The following is a 26,635-nucleotide window of genomic DNA, read 5'->3' as shown; positions in this document are numbered from 1 at the left end:
CCCAAAGTATGGCTCATTAGTGTGAAACTGCGTGTAACAAATGTATGGCTTTCTCTAGAAACCTCTCACATTTCAAGTCCTTGGAATGTCCAGCTACAGTATACAGAGCTGTTGCATATCTGTATTGGGGTATGTGTGTGGTGGAAGAGGAGGGAACTAAAATATTTCCAGATGGGTACATATAACCATTACAGTGGTGCCTCGGGTTACGAAATTAATTCGTTCCGCGGCCGCTTTCGTAACCCGAAAAGCCTTCGTAAGCCGAATTGCCATAGGCGCTAATGGGGAAAAGCCGCGTTTCGTGCGAAAAAGCGCCGAAAAGCACCAAAAAATTTTTTCGTAACCCGAAAAACATTCGTAACCCGGAACAATTATTTCCAATGGGATTTTTTCGTATCCCGGAAATTTCGTAACCTGGGTATTTCGTATCCCGAGGTACCACTGTATTATGATTTGTGGCCAGAGAGCTGCCCGGCTTGTTTGAAAAGGAAGTGATAGATTTCTGTAGGGAGAATGTCTTCAGTGGAATAAACTTGTCCAATTATCTCTTTACTGGGGTGAAGAGGTTTGGAGAAAATGTTGACTGATAATGCAGATGATTCTGGTAAAGCAGCAGTAGCCTTCTAGATTTTTAGTCTTTGGCCAATATCCAGCATAGCCAATGGTGAGAGATTATGAGGTTTGCTGTCGCAAATACATTTGGAGGAGCAAATTTGCCCAATAAGAGGATTGATGGCCTTAAAACAGAGCTTTAGGTTGCTTCAACTCTGGGGCTCTTTGCAATTGCACAGGAGCCTGAATACACTGAAGGCATCAGATACTGTCTGATCTTGGAAACTGAGCAGGGTCAGGCCTGGTTAGTAGTTGGATGGGGGATTGAAAAGGAATACCAAATGCCTTAGGCTACATTTCAGAGGAAGGCAATAGCAAATCACCTCAAATTCCTCTCCTAGGAAAATACAATGAATAATGGGGCTGCCATTAATTGACAGGTGGTTTGAAGGCATGTGCATGCAAAATTAGCTGAAATCAGCTTTGGAAACAGATCCCATACAGCTCTCCATATAATGCTATATTATTCAAGCAGTACTCTTTTTCATGACAATATTGAATGAAAATTTATATAGGCTTTCTGATGTTTACTTGCAAGTCAGCCACATTCAAAGGACCCCTGCAAAGTGTTGCCTGTTTGGCAATCCTATTTTATTGTTTCTTGATCAAAACTGGTGAGATGATGCAAGGGATTAGAGAATTATCTCTCCATTTAAGGTTAGTGTCTGTTTCTAGGGCAGGGGATGGGGATTTTAATGAGTCATTCCCCCCCTTTTCATTTTTTAACAGTGAATTAGCATGATTTTTCTAAAAAGGAAAAAAAAAGAGGAAATAGGTAAGCCCTCTGCTCTACAGAAAGAGAAATATGGCATCAGGACAATCTAGGGTTTATGCAGCCAAAAGGAAGCTATGAAAACATGTAAGACATACAAATATTAGAAAGGTAGAGAGGACTGGTCACTACAGATTATCCAGGGGTCATTTTCATCTCCATGATTCTCTAAGGGCTGAATCCTGTTGAAAATGTAAACATCAAGGAATGAGATTGAAACAGTGCTTCTGTATTGTTGTTTGCATTCATGGGGCTTGGGGCCTGACAACCCTGAAAATTGCAAAAACATTGCCTCTGAAAAAAATAATCAGATTTCCTATTGTGGGTTACAAAGCAATTTGCACTTTACCTTCCGCCTTGCCACTCAACATTGGATAGTGGTGCATGTATACTTTATTGCAATTAACAAGATTTATCACAAATCAGCTCTGAAAAGAAAAAGAGCAAAGGGCACTGATTGACAATAGCAGTCGTAAAACAATATTGTTTGGATCCTCTGTAAAGGGATGATTGAATGAAGAATGGCAATTCCTGAGAAAAAGGCAAATATGGATGGAACCAAGAACTGGCATGATATAGTGGTTTGAGTGTTGGATTATGACTCTCGGAGACCAGTGTTCATATTCCAGCTTGGCAATGAAACCCCACTTGGTAACCTTGGGCAAGTCACAGTCTCTCAGCCTTAGGGTTGCAATGGCAAACCTCCCCTGAAGGAATTTGCCAAGAAAACTCTGTGATAACTTCACCTTAGGGTCTCAATTAGTCGGAAACAACTTGATGGCAAAGAACAACATAGAAGAAACCTAAGATATTGCCCAGTGACTGATTTTTTTCCATTCAGTACCTTCCTTTGCCCAGCAGACAGCACTGCAGACATGCTCCCAGCTGATCTGAGCTCAAAGTTTCATCTGTCACCACAAATAAGCTAACACAAACATACCACACTAACTCTGATAACAATGCATGAGACTGTTTATTTTGGAAAATCTTCCACACTGTCCAGACAAAATGGAGGTCAATACAATGTTATTTTCCTTCTCTGTTTACTCAAAAAGGAGAGAGAAAAAGTGAGTGAGTTGTGGATGTCTGCATGAGTGTAGAGAGAGAGAGTTTTTTAAAAGGTTGCCATTAAACATGGAGACAGTGGTGGTTTATTAAGACTTCAGTGCTATATATATATCTGCTCTCCTCCCCTACATGTCCTTTGCAAAAAGGTGACCTATTGACCAGGGAGGAGGGGAATACAAACACAGCTTCGCTCTGATGAATGCTTGCCTGCTGAAGTCAAGGTACAAAGTCCAAACAAAGTTCCTCCCTCCTGCTTAAATATGGGGAAACCTAGTTTTGACCAATGAAGAAGGCCTCAGAGGTCAGCTTCCAGCCCTTCAAGGACTGATGAATCCAGCTCCAGGCTAGAAACCTCCAGGAAACATTTATAAAAGATCAATACAATCTGAGTTGGCCAAAGAATCACAGCCCAAGTAGGCAAGTTCCATCACAAAATCCTGCAATTTCCACATCATTTCTGTGCATTCTCTCTTACATAGTGGGATGCAGTTATGCTGCTCCCACTAGTCAATAACATTCCTGGATCCTGCCAGAGATGCTGCCATCTTAGCAATACTGAATCAAAGCTGCAGATCCTTTCATCCTGCTACTCCCACCCCAGTCCCGAGGGTGGTCTGAAAATTATGCTGTAGCCTTTTCACTGAAAAGAACAGAACACAGGCTAAAAGCAGCAGCTCCCCTAGGAGTTCACAGCAGCCACAGAGAGCCATAGATTCAGGACATGCTGGGGATGATGGCGTTACCTCTGCAGTCCACATACTGGTAGTTTTCAAAGGACAGCTGCTCCGTGTGAGAAAGATAAGAGCAAGTCAGAGTACCTCTGGTGGGAGACAAAAACATCAAAATGTCAAAACAAGAGTGCATACAAATGTGATGTTCTTCTAACTGTAATCATAGCCTCTTTCCCAGACCTCTTCTGCAAGCCACTAAACAACTCCCCACTCCACACACACCATCTTCTACATTACACTCTTCCTCCCAGCCACAGCTCAGTATGAGCCCAGAGTTCAGCCCCAGGATTTCTTTTCTACATTAAGGCTCAACTCTGAAATGAAGCAAATATTCTGAACAGGTGTAGCAATTACAGAGCTGTCCAGGAATCTACATATGGAGTACCTCTCAAATGGCACAGAGGTAATTTCTTCCTTTGACAGGGACAGCAAGTCGTGGCCAATGTTAATCTGGGATTAAGGATTTCCAGGCAGCCCCAGTGCCAGAAATAAAAACTGCTTCCAAAATTTGATCTTACTTGCACTAACCTGGGATGATTGGGTCATGAACTAAACAGAAACCATGGCTTGAACAACATACAAAGCCAAGGGTGACTTGCTGTATGAACACAGAAGTGGTTAACACCTTTGGAGCTTAACATTGCATGAGCAAGAGGATGGCAAGCCAGCTGCTAGCGTCTGACTAGTGGGGACGGAAGGAGCCAGGTAGCAACTAAGGGCAAGTAAGGGACAGTTAGGTTGGTCTTGGAAAGAATTTGCCAAAAAAGTCATTTTCAAGGCACCAAGGAAAGGGAAGAAAAGATAGGAAGATAGGAAATCACAATCTTCTTTCAACAGCGGTGTCTGACTATGGAATTCACTGCCCTGGGATGCTTCTTTGGCTCTCTTTTTATTGGCTTTTTAGTATAAACATGTTAACAAATGAGAATTTCAAACAGCAAAGAGCTGGAATGTATAGGGGGAGCAGAATTTGGTAAATTTATGTTTGGAACACAAACCCTAAAATCAACCAGTATTGTCAAATGGACTAACCTTTCTAAGCTCCAAGAAAGAGATAGTCAAGAAGAGAAGAACACTACTAAGGAATGGAAGCTTGATGTTCATGACTGGGAGAGCCAACATAAGGGTTTCAGGGATAGGGGTTATTATCTTGACACTGAGAGGCAGAAGTAGAAGCCAAGCAGAGGCTTGGTGAATTTACTGATGATAAAAAGAAGGGTCAAGCAAGGAGGAGAAAAACTGTCTAATGTGTAGGTGACAACTAAGGGCAAATGCATACTGTTTACTGGATATGGTTCTTGAGAATGTATGGGGAAGGAAGAGGTGGCCTTGTTTTGGGGGGAGGCGAAGAGAGAGGGAGAGAGAAAGAGAAAAAAAAAACAGATCAGCAATTGTCAAGAAATTCACACTTACTGTATGTGCAGTAGAACATTGTGAACTTTTATTCTGGACCATGTGCATATTTTGCTGAAAGAAAACAAAGAAAAGGAAGGGAACTGAGTTTAGGCTTCAGATGCAAGAAAACAGTTTAGATGCTTATTAGCACATGTTCAACATCCCTCTGCACACAGATTGTACTGGAATGGCTTCTCTTGTCTGCTGTGAATGGAACGGGGATGCCTTATGTTAGCAATCATAAGCAGAGAACACCCATAGTTCAATGGAATGGCTGCTGTTTTGTACAATTCAGCAACATTATTTCTTTGGGCTACAATTCCCAGAATCTTCTAGTTTGCACAGCCATTGAGGATTTGTAGGAGTGGTCATCCAGAACTGCATTTCCTCAGGTCTGCTGTTTTGCTTGCAGATATACACTGGTTCTCTCCTCAACTCCTCCATTTAAAAAGCACCTTTAGAAGTACTGAAGGGATGTCTAACCTAGAATAGCTAGTCAGTACAGAGCCAAATGGTGTCCAGTTCCGGAATTAGTTCCAAGATTATCCAAGAGTTCTTTCAGTGCTAAACACTGGTACATGTTACTGCTGTAACACGAGCCTTATTGGTAGTAAATGATGCAGCAGATGGTACACAGCAGAGCAGCATTCCAGACCATTCCCTGATAGGGTCCAGCATCCGTTCACAGCCAAGAGTAGAACTGGGCTCCCAAACAAATTCTACCCAGACTATCCATCGGCCAACAATGAAACTCCCTGATGGGGAGCTGTTGGGCTGGTACACACCTTCCCCCAAGATGAGTCTGATGGAGAATGGACTCACAATTTATATAGTGCAGAAACAAAGAACATCAAAGTGCACAAGCATGACCCATCTCCCTCAATAACTATCAGAACTGTGGAAGCAGGTTGGTAACATAGAATCTACTTCATCAGTCTGTTCCCAGCCTTCATATCTTTTCCTAACCACAAACTGCAAACAAATGCAAAAAGTATCCAACAAAGTCACTAATACTGTACAAATGTAACCTTGCTTGCTACTGGACAACAGTAAATGTTTGGCCATGATGCTAAAAAACTCATAAACTCTGTAGCAGAGGCCCAAGTCACTACAGATGGACTGAGCGTAAGATAACTTTATCTGTGAGCAAAAAGCTGGAGACGGTGACAATTACTGCAGGTTAATCCATCTGAAATCTGATCCTTTCAGAATGGAGGGTGACTGTTATGATGTTGAGATGATAATAATAATAATAATAATAATAATAATAATAATAATAATAATTTTTATTTGTATTTCCCGCCTCTCCCTGAAGATTGAGGCGGCATTACAGCAATAAAACAATTCCACATAAAATACAATTGTTAAAACAATAACATTACTATTAAAACATAATAAACAAAATAATAATAATAATAATACTTATTTTCATCCTGCCTTTCCCTACGGATTGAGGCAGGTTCCAAAAAAATAATACTAATACAAATACATAGTGCAAAAAATCATAAAAGTCCACAATCCCCAACCCACAACCAACCTAAGATAAAATAATTACAAATTGTAAAAGGACATTCAAATTACAATTACAAGTTAAAATTAACTAAAAAAATTTAAAGGATAGACGGATGGTGGAGTGGCTATGGGCAGAAGGGCAGTCTCTTTTTGGAAGTCAGCCAGGGAAGGCCTGCCAGAAGAGATCCATCTTGACTGCCCTCTTGAAGGCGTCAAGAGTGGTAATCTCCTTCAACAGGTCATTCCACAATTTTGGAGCAGTTGATAAGGTCCACTGGGAAATCATAGTCAATCTGGTCTTCTTTGGCTGTAAAGGGTTCTTCCCAGAGGATCTGAGAGTGCAGAGTGGATTGTATGGAAGAAGGTGCTCCTGCAAGTAAGCTGGACCCAAGCCATGTAGGGCTTTAAAGATAATGACCAACACCTTGTACTGGGCCTGGAATGGCTGTCTTCCTACATATTCCCATGGCGTTTACAGCTGCGGTTCCAAAATTATGGAATAGCCTATTAGAAGAGATCCATCTCATCAATACCTTAGAGGCCTTTAAGAAGGCACTCAAAACTGATCTCTTCCAGTGGGCTAATCCATCAGACTCCATATAAAAGCTTATGATGATGTTTCACTCTTGACTATGATTATTGGCTACTGATGAACTGTTTTTTATAGAACTAATAGGAATGTGGTAAATTCAGTATTAGTATTTTATCAATTGTATTTTTATTATTATATTATTTTTTGATGTAATCCCGCCTCGATCCTTGGGAGAGGTGGGAAATATAAATAAACATAACAACAACAACAACAAACCAAACCCCATAGCTGATGAAAGCAGGCCTTATTCAGTTTAAATAAAACAGCAATAAAATATACCTGGATCTTGGACAATTCAATACCTTTCACTTGTTTCTATATATTCTATTTTGGAGCTGTGTGCTGGATTACTGTAATGGGGATAGTCTATTACAAAATTTGACTAAGAAAAAAAAATCCTGCTCAAAGTGAGGCTATTTATTAAATGGCATTTAATGGTATTTAATAAATGCTATTTATTAAATGGTAAAGAGCTCTACAGGTAAAAGAGAAACTATTTATTTCCTTCAAGGATTCTTTTTAAAAAGGCATATCCCTTAAGTCTGCAACATGTAAATCATCTAACCAGTTGGTTAAATGCCAGCTTTGGTAATAAAAAGAGGAGGGAAGGCATCAGACACTTGATAGCACTAATTAAAGAAGAAGATTTAACAACTCTCAACTGCAGAAACTGCTGTCCCAGACATACTTACTAAGTGTTATTATCCATGATTCTACTGGAGATATTGTAATGTATCTATAAATAAAGAGATAGAGATAGAGAATGTTATTATGGACTTTGCATATCTGCAGCTCATGTGATGCAACCAACCTAGCATGCTCTCACAAATCCTCACCTGAGCACTTTGCAAGGGTCTGATGTCCAGCTGGGTCATCACAGTGTTTTTCCCAATCACCAGTGTCTTGTGCAAGACTTCAATAGCAAGCTGAGCCACATGCACGGTGTAAAAATTGTTGTTTGTCACATTGAGCATATTCTAGAGAGAAAGGCAAGCAGATGAAGAGAATGGCATATGGGATGACTGACACCAGAATAGGTGGGTGTCCATTCATTCAGCTGAATATTTTTTTAATAAAAGGCTCCACTGTGTTGCTGATGCAGCTATTTCAAGTGGAAGGTACCATGTAAAAGACGGCAGTAACATAGTCCCTGTATAGAAGACCTTGCAATCTGTATATTAGCTAGTTTAAAAGGGGTGGGATTGAAAAAGAAACAAACTGGCAAAATTACTCAGAATCCTCTGGGCTGTTAGCTTGGGAGAGGGGTGTCCTGGGCATGGTTGTCCAAAAAAGCAACTTTGGCAGGATGAAGGCCTGAAATGTGTTTCTCTGTGTTACACTGATATGGACGAAAGGTGACGACATGCTAATTGTCAGGGAGCTCACCAATACAATTCATTAGCTGCTGCTCAAGATCAAAAGGAACTATTTGGACTGGACAGGGGGATCTAATACAGGGGTGGGCAAATTGCAGCTCTGGGGCCACATGTTGTCCCAAGATGTATGTATGTGCTTTGTTGTTTTGTTTTTGGTGGCTACACACCACCTTTGGGGGTGGGGGAGGGAGGAGAGAATAATTTGCCTGTCTTGGAAGCCTGACTTTTACACTGCCTTTTACTAAGTGAGGTAATGGGTCCATTTTGCCCAATATTATCAACTTTGACAGACAGCTACCCCTATGATTGCAGGCAGGGTTCTTTCCTAGCTATCCCTGAAGATTCTTCATATTACCTAATGATTTATAATTCAAATAGTAAGCAGGCTTGCCCCTGCTTAGCTTCTGAAATGAAATGAGACCAGGTGTGCCCAAGACAGCACGACAGTACTCACAAAGTACACAGTGTTCCAGAGCCCAAAACAAATGGTCAAAACAGCAAGGTTTTTCTTAACAAATACAGGAAGTGTAGCCTAAGGGAGCCATTAGGCAACTTGCACTATGGATATGAAAGTTCATATCACTGCCAACTCGTTTTCTCAGGCAATTCTACTTTTCTTCAAGAAGAAATGAAACCCTCCTCACACATGCCTGGCAAGGAGGGATGGACAAAAAACTCTTTCTAATCCGATTGGAGAAAGGCTGCTTTAGTCATCTGCTTTTTTGTTCCAAAGATACAGTCTTACATCTGGGCCCAACTCAGCCCCTTACACTGTTCTGAATTCTACTTTTCCCAGCCCTGGAAAATATCTTGTGACAAGGGCACCTCTAAGTATATGCAGAGAGCTCTCCCTTAAAAAGTTGAGCAACAGACTTCTACAGTCAACCTGTAGAATATGCAATTAGAGAGACCCATACATCAGAGAGCACATACCTCTCAGGCAGCTTATTCTTTCTTTTTAAGAACATATATTACATTAATCACAATAATAAGAGATGTATGCTATGATCTGGTATTCCACACCAATGTAATATTAATATTTCCAGCATTCATATCTTTTCCCCAACACACAGTCTAGCTACTCACAGTCATATTGAGGGTGATGCTAGAAGTGTAATTGTCAAAGGCAATGGAGGAGGCATTGAGACCAGAGGGGATCACCGCAATGGAGCGTGGGAACAAGAAGTACATCATGAGACATGTCATCAGCAGGCAAATGGCCACCGTAAGGGATACGTACAGCTTGCTGCAACAAAACCTCACAGATATTATCATATAACCGTAGCAGATCCCCTTCCACACAGTGTGTCTGTGTCAGAGGGAAATAGAAAGGAAGAAGGGGTTGGAACATCAACAGCAGTGAAGACACAAACTTACGTTCTCCTGGGTTTCAGTCTCTGATCTCCATATGGAATAAGGGCTACTAACTGCTGCTCTTGCTCTGGAGCAGGAAAGAAGGTGAGAGAAAAATCAGGGAAGACTCTTGACTCATGCCCCAGCACAGTATGTAATGACAGAATTGGGAAGGCATGGGCATATTGATTTAATACAAGTCAAACTGCACACAGAATGTTCAGCATAATTCTGACCATTTCCATCTCAAATAGCAACCCTGGAAGGGCCCAGAGATCAATATTCCATCCATCACTGGCCACATTAGCCCCAAAAATATGTGGGGAAAAACTTGTCTGCTCTTCCTCATTCCTTCCCAAGTTTTCTGGAATTCTACTCTGCTTTTATAGTGAGAGATTAGAAGCGTTTGAAGCCCTGTGTCCCATTTTACAGTCAAACTGCTGCTCCTAGGTATGTCTAAAAGTGGAAAATGACATTTTTCACTCTCTCACTATCTATATAATATATATAACTGAGAGCCATTGGAGTTTCCAGGGACCTCAGAAACAGAAACAAGGCAGGTAAAAGTAATCTGCAAGCTGAAGGATCTGTTTCACTGCAGTGAGAAAACTCCCTTGTTCTGACCCAGTTTGGCAACTCTGAGGCTATTTCCAGAAGAGAGGGCAGGAACAAAACTAGGCTTAGAAATGGCACCCACCTCGGGGGATTCTCCCAGTACCCTGGCAAGTAGGGCAAGTGACAAAGTCCCGGCTGGTCATGCCTGCACAAGGTACACAAGATACATCAGCAGCGTCCCCTTCATTGATGCTGGCATAGTCTGATGCTTTATCCTCAGCACTTGGGCTTTTTTGTAGAATAGATTTTCCTTCATCCACTTCCTTCCGAGGACACATGTTCCTCAACCATGACAAGATTTTGTCCATTCTTAAGAGACACGGTCTTCCTGAGATAAGAAACAACGACCTGTTGACCAATCAGAATCAGAGAGGTTGTTAAATTCTCATAGGCAGTGCTCAATTTCTTAAGTATAAGTAGGACTCAGGCATACATCTGGTATCACAGTAATGTATTATATTCCCAGGCTCCATTCTTGAACATATCCTGGAATTATTTACATCCAGACACATGCTTGGCTCCTTTGCCTGTTGTGTTCACTACTTTTCTGTTTAAGAATAAGGGAAGCTGCTGTATACCAAGTAAGAGCATTGGTCAATCCAGTTGACTATTTTACTGACGGGATGCAGACATCCAGGATATCAGATAAGGGGCTTTCCTAGTCACAAAACATGTGACTAAGTCCATAGGACAGAAAGGTAACCTCTTAGCAAAACAGTTTTCAGAATCCCACAAATAGGTCACAACCTTGACTGAGAGGATTCTGCGAACTGTCATCCAAAGAGGTAACTTTTCCACATGTGATCATTGGACTATCTTGATCAGTAATCCATAACTGACTCTCATCAGCTGGAGGCAGCCTGTGGTAGTTTCAGAAAGTAAAAGTCTGTATGAAAGACGGAACACTGCTCATTCTACTTTCATCAACACAATTTAGGAGGGGAGATATTTTTTCAGTCAACTGCAACACCTGTGTGACAGAAGATCAAATAAATGTAAATGCATAGTGAAAGGTCTTTCAAACAAAGCTTCTTAAAGTTCTTGTTTTCCTACAGCCTCAGAACATAAGTGTGATCAGTGTGGGTGTGTGATGTTTTATTCTGCAAACAATCCTTCACTAAGACATTTTAGAAATAACCATAGACCTTTCTGTCATTTTCCTTGGATCGATTTCCTCCTTGAATTCCTCAACTGTCGTGCCCTCCTAATGTTGTCTCTGACTGAAGCCAACAACTCCCATAACCTCCAATTTGCTATACTCCATTTGCTTCTACAATGTGGGGGGGGGGGAGGAGAGTGAAAAAGAAGGAGGAGACCTTTGAGGTGTGTTCATGTTTATGTGCTGCTAGACAGATGGGTAATTTCTAATTTTATTCTGCTAGTGCTTTCTCTTCACACGATTAGATTTCATTATTGTAAATATGTTGGATTTAATTTCTCTTTTTCTATTGTTTTAATTAGTTCTACTCTACTTTGTAAGTCAATTTGAGGATGTACAAGATATAGCTGTTGTTGAATGCCTTCAAATCATTATCAACTTATGGCAACACCAAGATGACCCTATTATGGGGTTTGTTTGTTTTGCACAATTTGTTCAAAGGGGTTTGCCTTTGCCTTTCTGAGAGTGTGTGACTTGCCCAAGGTCACCCAGTGAGTTTCCATGGATGAGCGGGGATTCAAACCATGGTCTCCAGAATTGGAGTCCAACACACAAACCACTACATATTGTAAGTCTACAATAAAATAATAATATAATAAAGAAAACTGGATCAAACATTCCTCAAAAGAAAAACACCATATGAATAATGAGCTAGTGAATTATATCTCTTATATCAGAAGTGTAACTGGTTCAGGTCTAGGGAACAATTTTCACATACCCTGGATCTGAGATGTGTTACGTTGCCCCAATTTTGATGAAAAATAGGTCACAAATCACTGCTGGGTGGCACTAAGTATCTACTTCCATTTGCAATTCCCAGGTGTTGGTTTTCTCAGGTGGTCTGTGCTTTCCTCACTGCTTATTTATATGGTGGGAATTAGCTATTAAAATCAGTGGTGATACTGGTGATACTTCATGTAGGGGAGGGCTGGTGGGGGGACGGTGGCAGTGGCCAAAGGGGCACATTCAGACCTTTCTTTTGCCTTGGTGATGGAGCTCTCCTCATGAGGAGGGCTGCACCACTGTGGTAAGCCAGCAGAGGGGTCCTCTTCACTGCCACAGCACTGGCAGTCTCCTTGTGAGGAGGCCTTCACCGCCACAGCAAGGCGCAAGGGCCTTACTGAGTTTCACCCCTCTTCTGGGATGTCACTTGGTACAAGCTGCAACCCCCCCCCCCAGTAATGTCACTGATTAAAATGATGCTCTTATCATATTTACAATTGAGAGGAGATCAGAACAGGGCTTTTATCTCCATGCACAGCCAAAAGATCCATCATTTGGGGAACTAGTTTCAAGCTTTCTTTTCACAATGACTTTTTAAAGGAAACCTAGGGGCGAAACAGACAGCCAAAAAGAACCGGCTTCCTGGTGGACTGGGAGCATGGCGTTCAGACAGCAGCATGCTCCCAATTTACCGGGAAGCCTTAAAAAGTCAGCGCTGACATATGCTGTACTGAAGAAATGCTGGAAAAACACCGCTACTGCAGCAAAGGCACCCTTTCCCCACTCCTTTTTGCAGGGGGGGGGGGGGGAGGAGGCTGGGTTGGGGGCATGGTGTGCAGTTGCCACAGCCCCAACCTGGCAAGCAAACGGGCAGTGGCAAGCCGCTCCTTACCCACCATCTGTTTTGCCCCTTAGTGATTTTAAAAGAAAATTTACACCTCCCCCCCCCCCCGACTCCCTTTTCACTTCATTCATGTTTGTCTTTGGATTAATGTTGTCCTTTGCTGCTTCAAAAGTGAGTTGTGCAATAAAACACCATACAATATCACTGCTCAGGATGCTAATCAGTGCAAATAAGGCAAAGTGAGCACACTTCTTACCTGACAGATGGAGAGGGAGGAAGCCAATGGAGAATCACCCCCAAAGGTTCCCACAAGAATTGGTGAGAGGTAGCACTAGGCGATATCCAGTATCCTGTAGATGTAGATCCCCAACCAGCTAAGTGTTTACATTTCCCTTAAGGTGGTCTTAAATGCCAAGTAGCATATCTACAATGCACAGATTAGGAATAAAAGGGAGATGAAGTAGAAAGGACAGAAGATCATTGCTGGGTTGTTAAACAGTAGATACTCATGAGTCACGAATAAGGTTCAGTCCCTGGAGTTTAAGATAAGAACAAACCCAAAATCTAATCCACTTAAGGTTTCTCCAGTCTTCTCCTCCTTTGTTCTACAAAAAAAGAAGAAGAAAAAAAATTAAGGCCACATATCCTAATTAGGAAGACTACCACCCTTTTTCTCTGCTCATATGCAGAATGTTATTCATATCTCAAATACGTTTTACTTAAAGCTATTTATTTTATTTTAAAAAAGATTTTACTAATCAGACATAAACATACTACATATACAACACTCCCTAACATAAAAAGAGAACAGCAATATGGTCTCTTACTTGTCAGTACAAGTGGGAGGGAACAAGGACAGGTGGACTCCCTGCGTAACCAGGACTACTCTATGTATCTGAAATTAAGAAGAGGAGTTCCACCTTGACTTCCAGTCTCATTTCTTTTACAGCCAGCTATAGCAAAAGAGCAAGCTTATTTCCCATGACGCAAGTTTCATTTAGACTGAGAAGGGACTTTCCCACACACTGGACTTTTCCATCCTCCTCACCTGTGCCCTTAACAAGCACATTAGCACAGAGACATTAGCATTTTATTATACTTATGCCCACTGCTGTGAACTATTAATTTCTCCAAAGCAGGGGTAGGCAACGTTTTTGATGTTGTTGTGTGCCTCCATGTCTACTTACCCAAGGCAAAGAGTTATTATAGGATTTGCTTAGCAAGTTTCTTCAGAGGAGGTTTGCTATTGCCATCCTCTGAAGCTCAGAGTGTGTGACTTGCCAAAGGTCACTCAGTGGGTTTTTAAGCTTGAGTGGGGGATCGAGTCCCCAAGATGTTGTTGGACTGCAACTCCCAGCACTCCTCACCACTGCCAGGCTGGTAAGGACTGCAGTCCCAGGAGTATACCCTATTGATGAGTTGGCAATCCTAGCTCTGTGGATATTGAGGAAAGGAGAGAATAAAATATAGGCAGAACAAAGCAGACTGAAGTATGGCCCTTGTTAAGGTATTTGCCTTGTGGAAATAGCTTTTAAGATACTCTGGGGATAATTTAATGTTTTCAGTTAATTTTTTGACCAGGAAAACAACCCTCTCTCTACCTGAAACGCCACAAGAAAACAGCCAAGTAGCTTTCTATTGAAGGAAGGCAGCAACACACCCATGTGCCACTGCCAGTAATTTAAATCTGGCTGCCTCATGTGTGGAGAGACAGCATGGTATAGTAGTCTGAGCCAATGCTTAATTTAATTGAATGGTAGTGCTTTGAGCCAATGCTCAATTTAAATTTGGTTGCCTCATGTCTGGAGAGACAGTGTAGTGTAGTCGTTTAAGCCACAGTCAGAGACTATGACTCTGGAAGACAGGGTTTGAATCCCCACTGAGCCATGAAACCCAATGGGTGAGCTTGGGCAAGTCACACTCTCTCAGCCTCAGAGGATGGCAATGGCAAACCCCCTCTGAACAAATCTTGCGAAGAAAACCCTGTGACATGTTCCCCTTAGGGTCACCATAAGTCAGAAACGACTTGAAGGCACACAACAACCACAAATGTGAGTCCTTTGAGGCATCTCAAGGGTCATAACCATGTGGGCAGGAACATAAAACACACCGACGTGTAACCATTGGGTGATCTTGCACAAAAGTCACACACTCTCAGCCTCTGGGGAAGAAAGCAATGGCAAACCGCCTCTAAAAGACTCTTGCCGAGAAAACTTTATCATAGGGTTGCCATAAGTCAGAAATGAAAGCACACACAAGCATGAGGTAAATAAAGAGGGAAAGGGAAGCAGGGGACATAAAGGTCAGTCAGAAACACCCAATTGAGAGGAGAGAAAACAAGTGGAAGGTCTTTAAAATGGAAGGTGTGTATATATATATACAGTATATACACACACACACACAGCACACTATATATGTTCTCTCTTCTCTTGTTTTCTCTCCTCTCATTTTTAAATTGAAGTTTTAATATATATATATATATATATCCACACACACACACACACACACACACAGATACATACATATAAGGTAATAAAAAAGGGAAAGGAAAGCAGATGTAACACACAGTCACACAGACATATTATTTAAAAACTTCCATTTATAAAGAACTTCCTCTTGTTTTCTCTCCTCTCACTTTAAAATGCAAGAATATGGGTGTGTGTGTATATATATACATATATATATATATATATATATGTATGTACAGGTAAATAAAAGGTAGAGATAAATAAAGAAACACACAGTAACCATAGAGAGACACATGTATATTAAAAATTGCCATTTTAAATTACTCTTGTTTTCTGTCCTCTCACTTTAAAGTGGAATCTATATCTATATCTATCTATCTATATATATACTGTATGGTAAATAAAGAGGAAAGGCAAGCAGAGGGCGAGTCACACACAGTCCCCCACCCACCCACATACATAATATATATTAAAAACTATCATTTTAAGGAGCTTCCCCTTGTTTCCTTTCCTTTCACTTGTTTTTTTTTTTGGGGGGGTGTTTTGTGACTGACACTTATGCCCCTTTCCAAAGGCAAAGCTGTTGGGGAAGTGGCCTTTGGGGTTTCTTTGGAGGAGATGAAGAAGCTCCCTGCGGAGTCTCACCCAAAGAGAAAAGAGGCGCCAAGGGGGTCTCCTGTCCGTGAGGAGGCAAGAGGCCTGGGAGCCACGGCGAGGAGGAGGAAGGAAAGGAGGGAGGAACAAACGAAAAGCGACCCAGCCTCTCTCCTTCTCCTTCCTTCGTCGTCGGTTGAGGTGGGAAGCCAACGGCTCCACCCCCAGAAACAGCAGCAGCAGCAGCCGCACTTCCCCCTTCTCCAAGGAGGCACTGCGCTGGGTTGCCATTGAATAGCCTCCTTCTTCCCCCTCACAAAGTGGTTCTTGCTGTCACCCCTCCCTCCCACTTCCATTGACCTCCTCCTTCCTTCTCCTCCATTTCACCCCCCACACAGAAGCCTTACTCATGCTTTCCTGCACCAATTTACTCCGCCTGACTCAGTCCCAGTTCCCATCTACCACTTAATAATGCCATCATGCTAATAGCGGTGAGGTAAACAACTGACCAAATTAAGAATCACACGTTCAAACGTGGGACAGTGCAAAACAAAGGACAGTTCCTTGCCCACAGGGAAAACCATACTTGCCCCACATAGAATCATTGGAGAATATTGCTCATAGGGAAACACTGAATGCGATATTTAAGTATTCCCCAATGATCCCTATGGGCAAGTATTCCCCAATGATTCCTTATGAGCAAGTATTCCCCATGATTGCCTATGGGCAAGTATTCCCCAATGAATCCCTATGGACAAGTGTATCCCCAATGATCCCTTAAGGACAAGTATTCCCCAATGAGCCTTATGAACAAGTGTATTCCCCAATGAGCCTATGGCAAGTATTTTCCCCAATGATCCCCTATGGGCAAGTATTCCCCCAATGATTCCCTATGGGGCAAATATTCCCCAATGATCCCCTATGGGCAGTATTCCCCAATGATCCCCTATGGTCAAGTATTCCCCAATGACCAGTGGGCAAATATTCCCCAATGGTTCCCTATGGAAAAATATCCCCATGGATTCCCTATGGGCAAAATCCCCAATGATCCCCAATGGGAAGTAATTCCCCAATGTTCCCTATGGCAAATATTCTCTGATTATTCCCTATGGGCAAATATTCACCAATGATTCCCTAGGGCAAGTACAGTGGGTCCTTGTTATCCACCGGGGGTGGGATCCCAGGACACCCCCCCCCTTCATGGATACAAAAATCCATGGATGTTCCAGCCCCATTAAATACAATAGAAGAGTAAAATGGCATCCTATATAAAAATGGAAAAATTAGGGTTGCTATTTGGAATTTATACTTTTTGGAATATTTTCAAGTTTTGGATGATTAAAAATAGTGGATAAGGAGGGCCCAGTGTATTCTCCAATGATTCCTATGGGCAAATATTCCCCTGTGTTTTCCTATGGCCAAACTCCTTAGGAATACACACACACACACACACACACACAACGGAATTCTGGGAATGTTCTGGCACTAGAGTTATGTCCCCCTTAAGTAAACACATCCAGGTCTGGGGTAGACCTCACATTCCAGTCTTCTAGAGGTCACTTGAAAGGCTTCCAAAGTGCATCCAGGGATGGGATCATTTTCTCATTGCTGTTGTTATGTGTCTTCAGTCACTTTCAACAGGTGACTCTATCATTGTGTTTTCTTGGCAAGATATTTTCAGAAGGGGTTTGTCATAGCCTTCCTCTGAGGCTGAGTGTGACCAGCCTAAGGTCACCCAGTGGGTTTCTGTATTCAGACCTTGGTGTCTCAGAGCCCTAGTTCAACTTTAAACACTACAGAGCTCGCTCGGTCGCAAACAAACCGTCATGCCAGAATCCATACCATCAAACCATGGGCAGTTAAAGCGGTGTCAAAATGAATTATTTCTGTAGTGTGGATGCAGAGAAGGCTGCCTAGACTGAAGCCACCAACACAATCATCACACACAACACAAGGCCATCTCTGCTTGCCTCCGTCCTGTCCTGCCTTCTCGGACTTTTGGAGAAAGATATCTGTCAATAATGCTTCCCTGTGCAGTAGCATCCGGAGTCTGCAAGCTGGGAAGTTTGAAGGCTTTCACACAAGCCAGCATCCTAGTTTTTTTTGGTTTTTTGGGGGGCTACGAAGCTGTGTTTCTAGAAGAGTTTTTTCCTGAGTTTATTCACTTCCTTCGTCAGCCAACAGTAATATACCCCACTCTTCCAGTGCCAGCATCTCTGAAGATGCCACACTACCTGAGGGTTGAAACATCAGGAATAAGCTCTTCTAGAACACGGCCTCATTGCCCAAAAAACCCACAAAAAAAGCCCTGCAAGGTGGGATGAGATTTGCAACCGCCAGGAACCAGCTTCAGGCTTGGACTTACCTCTGCCACTCAGGAAAAGGAGACAGATAATTTTGGGTGACATGGAAGTGCAGCAAATTGTTCTTTATTTATATTGATCATTATTACATCCTTTACTCCCCGAGTGTCAGGGTCAATTCACAAGGTGTATCAAAATGATTTGACCAGGTTGTGGGTGCTGTGGGGACATAGTGACGGGAGGAATGTAATTTGCTGTTCTCGCTGAAGCAGCAAAATGTATTAGGGCTAATGCTTTTCTGATATATTGGACTGCAATTCATAAATCTGGTATCAGCATATTGTTCAAGGACACCAGGCTACAGAAGGCCTTTCCTCTAGTGGTCCTGCCGGTGATTTAACTGGTTCCCCATGACCAAACCACTTAAGAGGCTCGGACAACTACTTTTCAAAAGTGAATTTGGTTCTGTTCACCGGTTACGGTGGTCAAAAAGCATTTTGTTGCTGATTGAGAAATGTGCATTGTTGCATTGCAAGTTACTTTATTTACTCATGGGGGCAAATAGTTTTTGATACAGAATGGCATGAAAGCTGAAAAATGTCGGTCAATCTGTCTCTAAAATTCCTTAAATTAAAAGTAACTACATGACCTGTTACAGCAAAGTAACTTCATTCCCACTTACTACATGGTGCTTTGGAATTGCAACCTCATTCAAGGTCCAGATATCACACACTTCAATTTGTTACAGATGACACATTACGTTCATTTGTTACTACGCTGAAATCTTCACTTAAAAGTCATACCTTGATAACAGGAGTGGAAAGCAACCCTTGGAACCATTCCACAATGAAAGCAGCCATTTGCGATAAACATCAATCACACACAGCTGCTCCGGTCACGCTTTCATTGTCATAGATACACACAGATCCTCCAAATGTAAGACACCATACAATTACAGGTGTTGTAGCAGCAGGCTCGCAGGTTTTCCTTCCAACTTTAATCCATGCTATGGAATTCTTGGAAGTGTAGTTTGTTTGCAGCACCAGAGCTCTGCTCTGGCAGTTCAAGTGGTGTCAAACCAGATGATTTCTGCAGTGTGGATGCAGCCAAAACCTTCCTCCAAGCATGTATGGTGTATGTGTTTGGGAGCGCTATTGTGTTTTATTGGCCTTATGAAAGAAAATCAAGAGAAGGATTCTTATATTTACTCACCCCTAAAATATTTCTAAAAGCAACATCCGATTCCCATGATTCCCAATACTGAGTGCAGTAATTGAGGCCATGTGTTTTGATCCTTCGTTCCTTTTCTAGGAATAGCACAGCTGGCATACAAGATGTTGCTGGAAAATGACTCTGGAATACAGTATTCACACCCATCCAGTTCATAGGGAGATGGTACCAGGAACACTGTCAAGCAGCAAGCCCTCTATTTCAAAGGAAGTTGAATATCTGGATCTTAGGTGAATCTAGTTCTTAATCTTATCCATCTTAACTCTGGTTTGCTTTGTGGTGGTGTGCCAGAGTAACAACAAGTGGGGGCAAATTGGATACCAGCACCTTCTATTCATGTTCATCAGTTTCTGCTGCAGGGTTAGGCAAGCGTGGACCTTGGATTTTGTTGGATAGGAACCAGCATTCTCCACCATTGGCTATCCTGCCCAAGGCTGAGAGTTACAGCTCCTACAACATCTACAAGGCTGCACTTGGTCAATGAAATTTTGGAGATGTATGACGTACTCTAAGCAATATACTTGCTCTTTCTATTAGAGCAGATTGCTGGATTCAGTGGGTGGTTAAGCTAGGCAATTCTTAGCATTTATAGATTGCTTTCCTAAGTGTCCTGCTTTGCTTAGTCGCAGCCATAGCTGAACAGTTGCTTAGTTCCATCCAATGCAGTGCAAATAATGCAGTCAATTAGTAGACCAGTAATAGCCTCATACCTGTGGGTTGCAGGTGAGCAGAGGCCTTTTTATTCAACGGAATAGTAATGTTTCTCTGAGAATGAAATCCTACAAGAAGCAGTCATTAAGTGCAAGAAATGTACAGCCCTATCATCCAGCATCAAAAATATTTTATTGTGTACAGAAATTTATTTGCTTTCATGGAAGCTTTTTTCAAGATACAGTTCCCTCATACAAGGTTTCCACCTATAAGTAAAGTTTGTGAAAAATAAATTCTATTTGTGACAAAGATAAGGCTTTTTTAAATTTATATTTATTTAATGTTTCGCACATCCCAAAGACTGTTTCAAAAGTATTTATTTTAACCAATATACAAAGATCTGCACTGTAAAATTATATCCATGCATCCTCTCATAAGATATATAAAGCCAACAGAAGAAAATTTCAGCTTTTATGAAACGTAATAAGAATGCTTTTCCTCTCAAAGGCTAACATGTTTTCTGAATGAACTGGTAGCATAAAACTAATCCATACAAAAACAAGATAATCTATTGGGAATCCCTCTTTTCTAAGGTTTCCCCCCTAAAGCAGCATTCTGCATGAGTACATTCCCCTAAATTTCCCTTCTTAAATAGCTTTGCCTCACTTTCCTCAATTTCTGCATTCTGCCTTCAGCACCATTTAATCACAAAAATCTGGTGTACTCCCTCATCATATTTTGTAAGAACATTTATTATCTTTTATATACTTAGAAAAGGTCAAGTAACACCTGAGTAAGAAAAGAGAATCCTGCAAGGATGGATAAAATTCTCCTATTAATCTAAGATTGTTTTGACAGAAATGGGCCTCCTTTGGAGTCCCACATCTGTTTGACTGAAGGGGGCATTAAGCCTTTTGCTTAATGCTATCTCTTCTCCAGCAGTTCCCCCAATTCTCCCTACCACGCCCTTCTAAGGCCATGAAAGAATTTTGGCAGGCATTATTACATACTCAAACTACATCAAGCATAATTAAAATCATTTAATTCTTAATTCTCCCCAAATTGGTCCCAATATCTAGGGCAGAGAGAACGAGAATACTGGCATGGGATATTCTAATCCCTCTGAACATTGATGTAAAAATTCATCTATAAAAATAGCTTCTGAAACACTCAAGTGGGTCTTGACCACCCGACCTTCAAATACTTTAAGCAATAACTATAATAATAGCCTAAAGATTTACATATAGGAGCAACTGATCTTTGTTTTGGTATTTTTTTTATGGCAAACCACCTAGTGAATTCTTCAACCAACTTGGTTCTTTGAACACTATTTCATTCCCAATATTAACCAACAAACAACATCATGTTAAAAGGTCCTGATGGGTCCTGCTAGAATACAATTCATTGTTTTAGGCAGTGCCAATGCCCTGCAAGACACAACAATGTGAGTTGGTGACAAAATTATTGCTTTGACAATATAATAGGAGAGTTTTAAAAAGCAAACGTAGAAGCAAACAAGCTTGGTCACTTCTTCATGGGTTGACAGAATTTGGAGATATGGGATAACCCTCCACATTGCCCTGTTTCCATGTGCACAAGATATGGGATGGGCAAACATGGGAATGTTTCCAGGTTTCTGGTTCTTTTACAACACAATGACAATAGCTACAAGGTTAGTGAAAGAGCCACTCATATTCTTTAGATACTTTCATCCCTTTTCTTTTCTCTATAAGACGTGCATTGCCCGTTGAAGACTGCGTGTTTCAAGGTTAAAAGAAAAAAAAAGCCTAGTGTCTGAGTTAGGGAATGGAGCACTGGGGAACTGTATGGTGCTGAAAAAACAGAACCCAGTCATCTCTGGTATGGTGGAATAGAAGAGAGCAGGTGATGCTGGTGCAACTTGCTGCTCAGTTTTTAAATGAGCAAGATGAACAAGGTGTCAGTAACTGGTGTTCCATCCAATCACTGTGACTCAGCTGTAGCAATTCTGTGACAACTGGGCCATGTCACAGTTGTGTTTCCGTAGCAACCGGAAGGTTAAGGTGCCGGATCACAGAAGCCCATCTCTTTAGGGTTGGCGTAGGAAGCTGGCCATATGATCCCAGTGGTCACAGGAAGAGCCTTGAAGGACAAAAAGGGACAGAGTATTAAACCAAGGAAGGAAGAGTTTCATGCTATGTGCAGTAAAGTGTATAAAAAAAGCATACAGTTGGCTCCTTATATCCATGGATTTTTTTTAATCCAGGATTCAACCATCCACAGTTTGAAAATATTCCCAAAGATATAAATCCCTCCCCACCTCCCCCCCCAAAAAAAACAAAAAACAGGAATTTGCGTATTTTATAATAAGGAACACACCATTTCACTATGCCACTGTATTTTAATGAGACGTGAACATCCACAGATTTTGATATTCACAGGTGGTCCTGGAACCAAACTCCAATGGGATACCAAGGGCCACTGTATGTAGATATCTAAGATTCTTTGCAAATCCTTCAGGTTTACACCTAACAATACCTTTCACTTCCACACATAAAAGATGTGGTTGGCAGGGAATGGAGCTCTGGAAGTTGTTGGACTACAACTCCTATTATTCGTGACCACTGGCAATTGAATAGGGTGACTGCTACAACAGGTAGTCATACACCTACTAATACAATAGGAACCATGTTAGTAAGAACTTTCCACCTTTCTAGTGGAGAAGCTCCCATGTATGGTTCTGTGCCAACTTTGGAGTGACAATAGAATTTCTGGAGTGCTTGCTTCCAACAAATGGACAAGTGAGATCTAGATATTTCTAGCCTCTTTCCCTCTCCTTCCCTGCTTGAATAGATAGAACTGTGATCACGATATTTTTCACTGAGCTGTTAATGTTTCACATTCTTTTTTAAAAAGGGGGGTGAGTGGGGGAGAACTGAGGTGCTCATTTTTCCTACTATCAAGTTTGTTGTTTTGGAAGAGAAAACATCAGATAACAACTCCTGGTCTGAAATGTGGAAATGATCTAAGAAGAGACAGGAAACAAGCACTGCTTCCACAGAACAAGAGCAACTACTGTACATTGGCTGAGAAGATCCCCAGAACCTAGCAATCCTACCAGGGGATCACTCAGGTCTAGGTGCTTCTTCCCTACTGAAATAAAGGCTCTGCCACTAGCAGCTACTGATTGGCCGAGGCTTGGGTTTCACAGGGCTGCGTAAGCCATTTTCCAGAAGTCACAATGGCCCACAAAGTAAATAGCAGCATTCCTCCTATAGTGGTAACAGCAACAGTAGATTCATGGCCTCTTTTTCTGCCAAGAACTTGAATTCGTCTCAACTGGAGCTGAGCAGTCTCTGGAACATACAATTTTTTACTTCCCCTGCCACTGGTGGTGAGTCTTTTCATCCTGATTTTTGAGGTAAAAGGCTCCAAAGTTCAAACATACTACACAGTTTCCTCTTTTCCATTCACAACCACTCTGCCAGAATAGGCAGGGGCCTCTGAAAAAATGGAAATAACCTTCAGACATGTTCTTTACCACTAAGAAGAGAGGGCTGGGGGACATAGATGCTTGTAAGGATCTTACATCTCAGCTTCTCCTTTCAGGGTCAGTTCCTACATACAGTTGTGGCTACATGAGGCTTGCTCTCAGGCCATCTGATGTGAGCAAACAGCACCCCCCCCCCCTCCAAATCTGCCTGGGACGGGTATCCCTATTCGTTTCTACGACTGGCTACAAACTGTTTTCTTCTTTCCTGGAAGTTCTCATGGACTGGCAGCCAATGGATAATGGTAGTGGCACTGGTCCAGGGACAGAACTTTCAGTAGCAACTGTTCTATTCTATTATGTTCCCCATTTTTCTTTTAGATGTGGCCATTGGCAAATGAACTAAGTGGCTAGGGAAGGGACTTATCTTTTTATATGCTGCAAAAGCTTGTTGTTTTTAAGGATTTAATTATGTTTGTAATATTCAGTGTTACCGGTTAGTTGTTTTGGAATTCTATTTTTAGAGAAAAAGGATTATAATCTAATAAGCCACCAGTGGTACTACTTTCCATGAGAGTACAATGTGTGCTCCTGTGAGGCAAGGGGCGATGGTGACAGTAAATAATGCTGTTGGTGGGATCTTCCATGTCAGGACAGGCTTTTGCAGAGGAGCCAGACTAATGTGCCAAGCAGCTATTGGGCAGCAGTAGTAGTGACTGGTATGCACCTGACGACACTTCAACACTGCAGGGTGCTTGAGGCGGCTTTTTCAGCATTGCAGAAAGGAGCTCCAAATGCCAGCCATGCAAAGTGGCCCCTTTCTCTCCTCTTCGCTACGCCTGTTGGGTGTGGTATTGGGGCATGAAGCCCCATGGACACCCCTTTCCAGGCCACAGAGAAGCGAATTGTTACGACTGTCTGTGGCCTGGAAAAGTGCCGGATTGGGGGCCTCTGGCTGTTGGTGAGGCTGCCCGGGCCCCAATCCACTGTGGAAAGAGGCGCTGCAGACTGTCCCTTTCTGCAGTCTGTACTGGACCAGGGGTTCTTTTTACTCGCGGTGGCTTGCGCCTTACATAACAATGCGGGGAGCCCATTAACAGGGTGCCGCCATTGTTACAGAGATCCCGTCATGTGCGAGAGTTGTGGAGCGTGGTGGCACTCGCCCCCAGGCAACACTAGCCACGTGACAAGGGAGTCACAAAAGGCCCATCTGTACCAGGCCATAGTTGTGAAAGATGGACATTAAAGAAAGCTGATAGGAAGAAATCAATTCATTTGAAATGTGGTGATGGAGTGAAGTTTTATGGACTTTTATGGACCGTGGACTGCTAAAAAGATAAATGAAAGGGTCCTAGAGCAAATCAAGCCTGAACTTTCCTTAGAAGCCAGATGACTAAACAAGATTGCTTTTGACACATCAGAGAAGACAGACTCTCTAGAAAAGACAAGAATGCTTGGTAAGGTAGAAAGCAGTAGGAAAAGAGAAGACAACATTACAGATAATTAAACATAAATTGGTAACTGTAAACTGATATAGATGGATAAATCAAGGAAGCCACAACCCTGAGCCGTAAGGTCGGAGCAGGGCTGTTGATGATAGGGTGGCTTGGGAGATCACTCATTTATGGGGCCGCCATAAGTCAAAGTTGAATTGACAGCAGAACAATGACAACAAATCTAATAAAATAGTGGGAAAGGAATAGATGCGTCCATTATGTCAAGCAGTTAAGATGACCACCTGGAGTATAATGCCATTATTCTAGCATCTCATTATCAGGATATCCCCTCCATCACTGAACAAAAAATGAACACTAGATTTACCACTATCTGTGTCAGTGGATGGAGTGGATCCGGACTATCTGAGTGTTAGAGGTGGTTTTGCTGGGAGCACTAAAGATTTCCAGTTCTTGTCAGAAAATTAAATATAGTGGGGCTGACCTTCTATCCTGTCCTCCTCGCTCTTTCCTGTTTCAGCACCAAACAAAGGAGTATTATTTTTGTGAGGACTAGGCACTCTGTCACTTACCAAAACATGAATAGATTTTCCTCACAACAGAAATAAAAACCTATCGGGGAAGGAGAAGGAGGGGCAACCCCACATAAGGGTAGAGTGCTAAGAATCCTACATTCAAAGACAGTGCAATCCAATTTCAGATTTGCTCCCCGTGCATGGTGCAATCATGGAGAATAATGACACTCCTGTTGTTAAGCTCCCCCTTTCCAGTCCAAAGAGAAACACAGGGACTTACCTGGTCCATGGCGGGTGGTCCAGCAAATAGAGCCTTGTAGGCTGAAGCACCACTGACAAGGCTCCCTTCACCAAGCCACCAGCGAGGGCTGTTTCCTTGGGTGTGTCTGCAGAGAAGGTTGGAATGAAAGGTACCAAAAAATGTCAGAAGATTCTCCTACAAGACCACTCACTACATTTAGCTTACAATCCTTTTTAATGGGGGGAGGGGTCTTCATAATGCGTGATTAAAACTACCATAACCATGTATTTTCTGAAACTGCAACGAGAAAAACAGGACTCTGTGACTTAGTGTAATACACTTAGAACAACACATTCATGTGTTGTTGCTAAGTGTATTACGATAAGTCAGACTACTGGTTCATTTAGCCCAGCATAAGCTACTCCAGCTGCTGTCATCTTTCTAATCTGCCCCTGAAGGTGCAAAGACTAGAACTGGCCTCGTGTAAGGAAGGAATCAGCGCCACTAGTGAGTTATAGCCCCACACAAAGTCATGGCGTTTAAAGACATCTGTGTGCGTTGGTTTCTTTTGGACAATTTAATGTCTGTTTTTATTCTGTGGAAAGGGAAGAAATTTTACTGGGCATGGAACCTCACTTTAAACTACTTAAAGTACAGAATATGGTAATGTTACTGAAGCAGAACACCACTGGTCTCACCAGCACCTAAGGAAGATGTTTTCTGGTGGCTTTGTGACCTAATACTAGTCTTGTCAAGAACCTGATTCCAGTATTCTCTGGACCAAATGAAATTTCTGAAGACTTTTCAAGGGTAATTTTCTCACATAAGCAATGAAGGTAATCCAATCACAGTAAATGAAAGCAAGTGTCATGTCATCATGGACAGAAACATCCTGGCAGCTCATGTTTTTGCCCAAGAGTTCCTCTGTTGGATGCTAGATGGTTGAAGCTGGGAATTA

General features: G+C 42.0%; 1 protein-coding gene across 2 annotated transcripts; it reads right to left on the bottom strand.

Moving 5' to 3' along the window:
- Positions 1-2,397: 2,397 nt before the first annotated feature.
- Positions 2,398-16,036, bottom strand: TMEM106A (transmembrane protein 106A). Of its 2 annotated transcripts, XM_042475149.1 has the most exons (10): positions 15,866-16,036; positions 13,580-13,647; positions 13,009-13,357; positions 10,109-10,374; positions 9,436-9,499; positions 9,145-9,304; positions 7,519-7,659; positions 7,375-7,418; positions 4,597-4,650; positions 2,398-3,272 (listed from the first exon to the last, which is right to left on the bottom strand). In XM_042475149.1, the coding sequence occupies exons 4-10, from the start codon at positions 10,332-10,334 to the stop codon at positions 3,167-3,169; spliced, it is 795 nt and encodes a 264-aa protein (XP_042331083.1). In that variant the 5' UTR covers positions 10,335-10,374; positions 13,009-13,357; positions 13,580-13,647; positions 15,866-16,036; the 3' UTR covers positions 2,398-3,166. The 2 variants fall into 2 exon arrangements, with proteins under 2 accessions (XP_042331083.1, XP_042331082.1); XM_042475148.1 differs by lacking the exon at positions 13,580-13,647.
- Between the last annotated feature and the right edge of the window lie 10,599 nt (positions 16,037-26,635).

This window comes from Sceloporus undulatus, chromosome 6 (assembly GCF_019175285.1).
Source record: "Sceloporus undulatus isolate JIND9_A2432 ecotype Alabama chromosome 6, SceUnd_v1.1, whole genome shotgun sequence".
Taxonomy (NCBI): Eukaryota; Metazoa; Chordata; class Lepidosauria; order Squamata; family Phrynosomatidae; genus Sceloporus; species Sceloporus undulatus.
The sequence above is the reverse complement of the archived record's forward strand: the minus strand, read 5'-3'. Positions and strand labels throughout refer to the sequence as shown.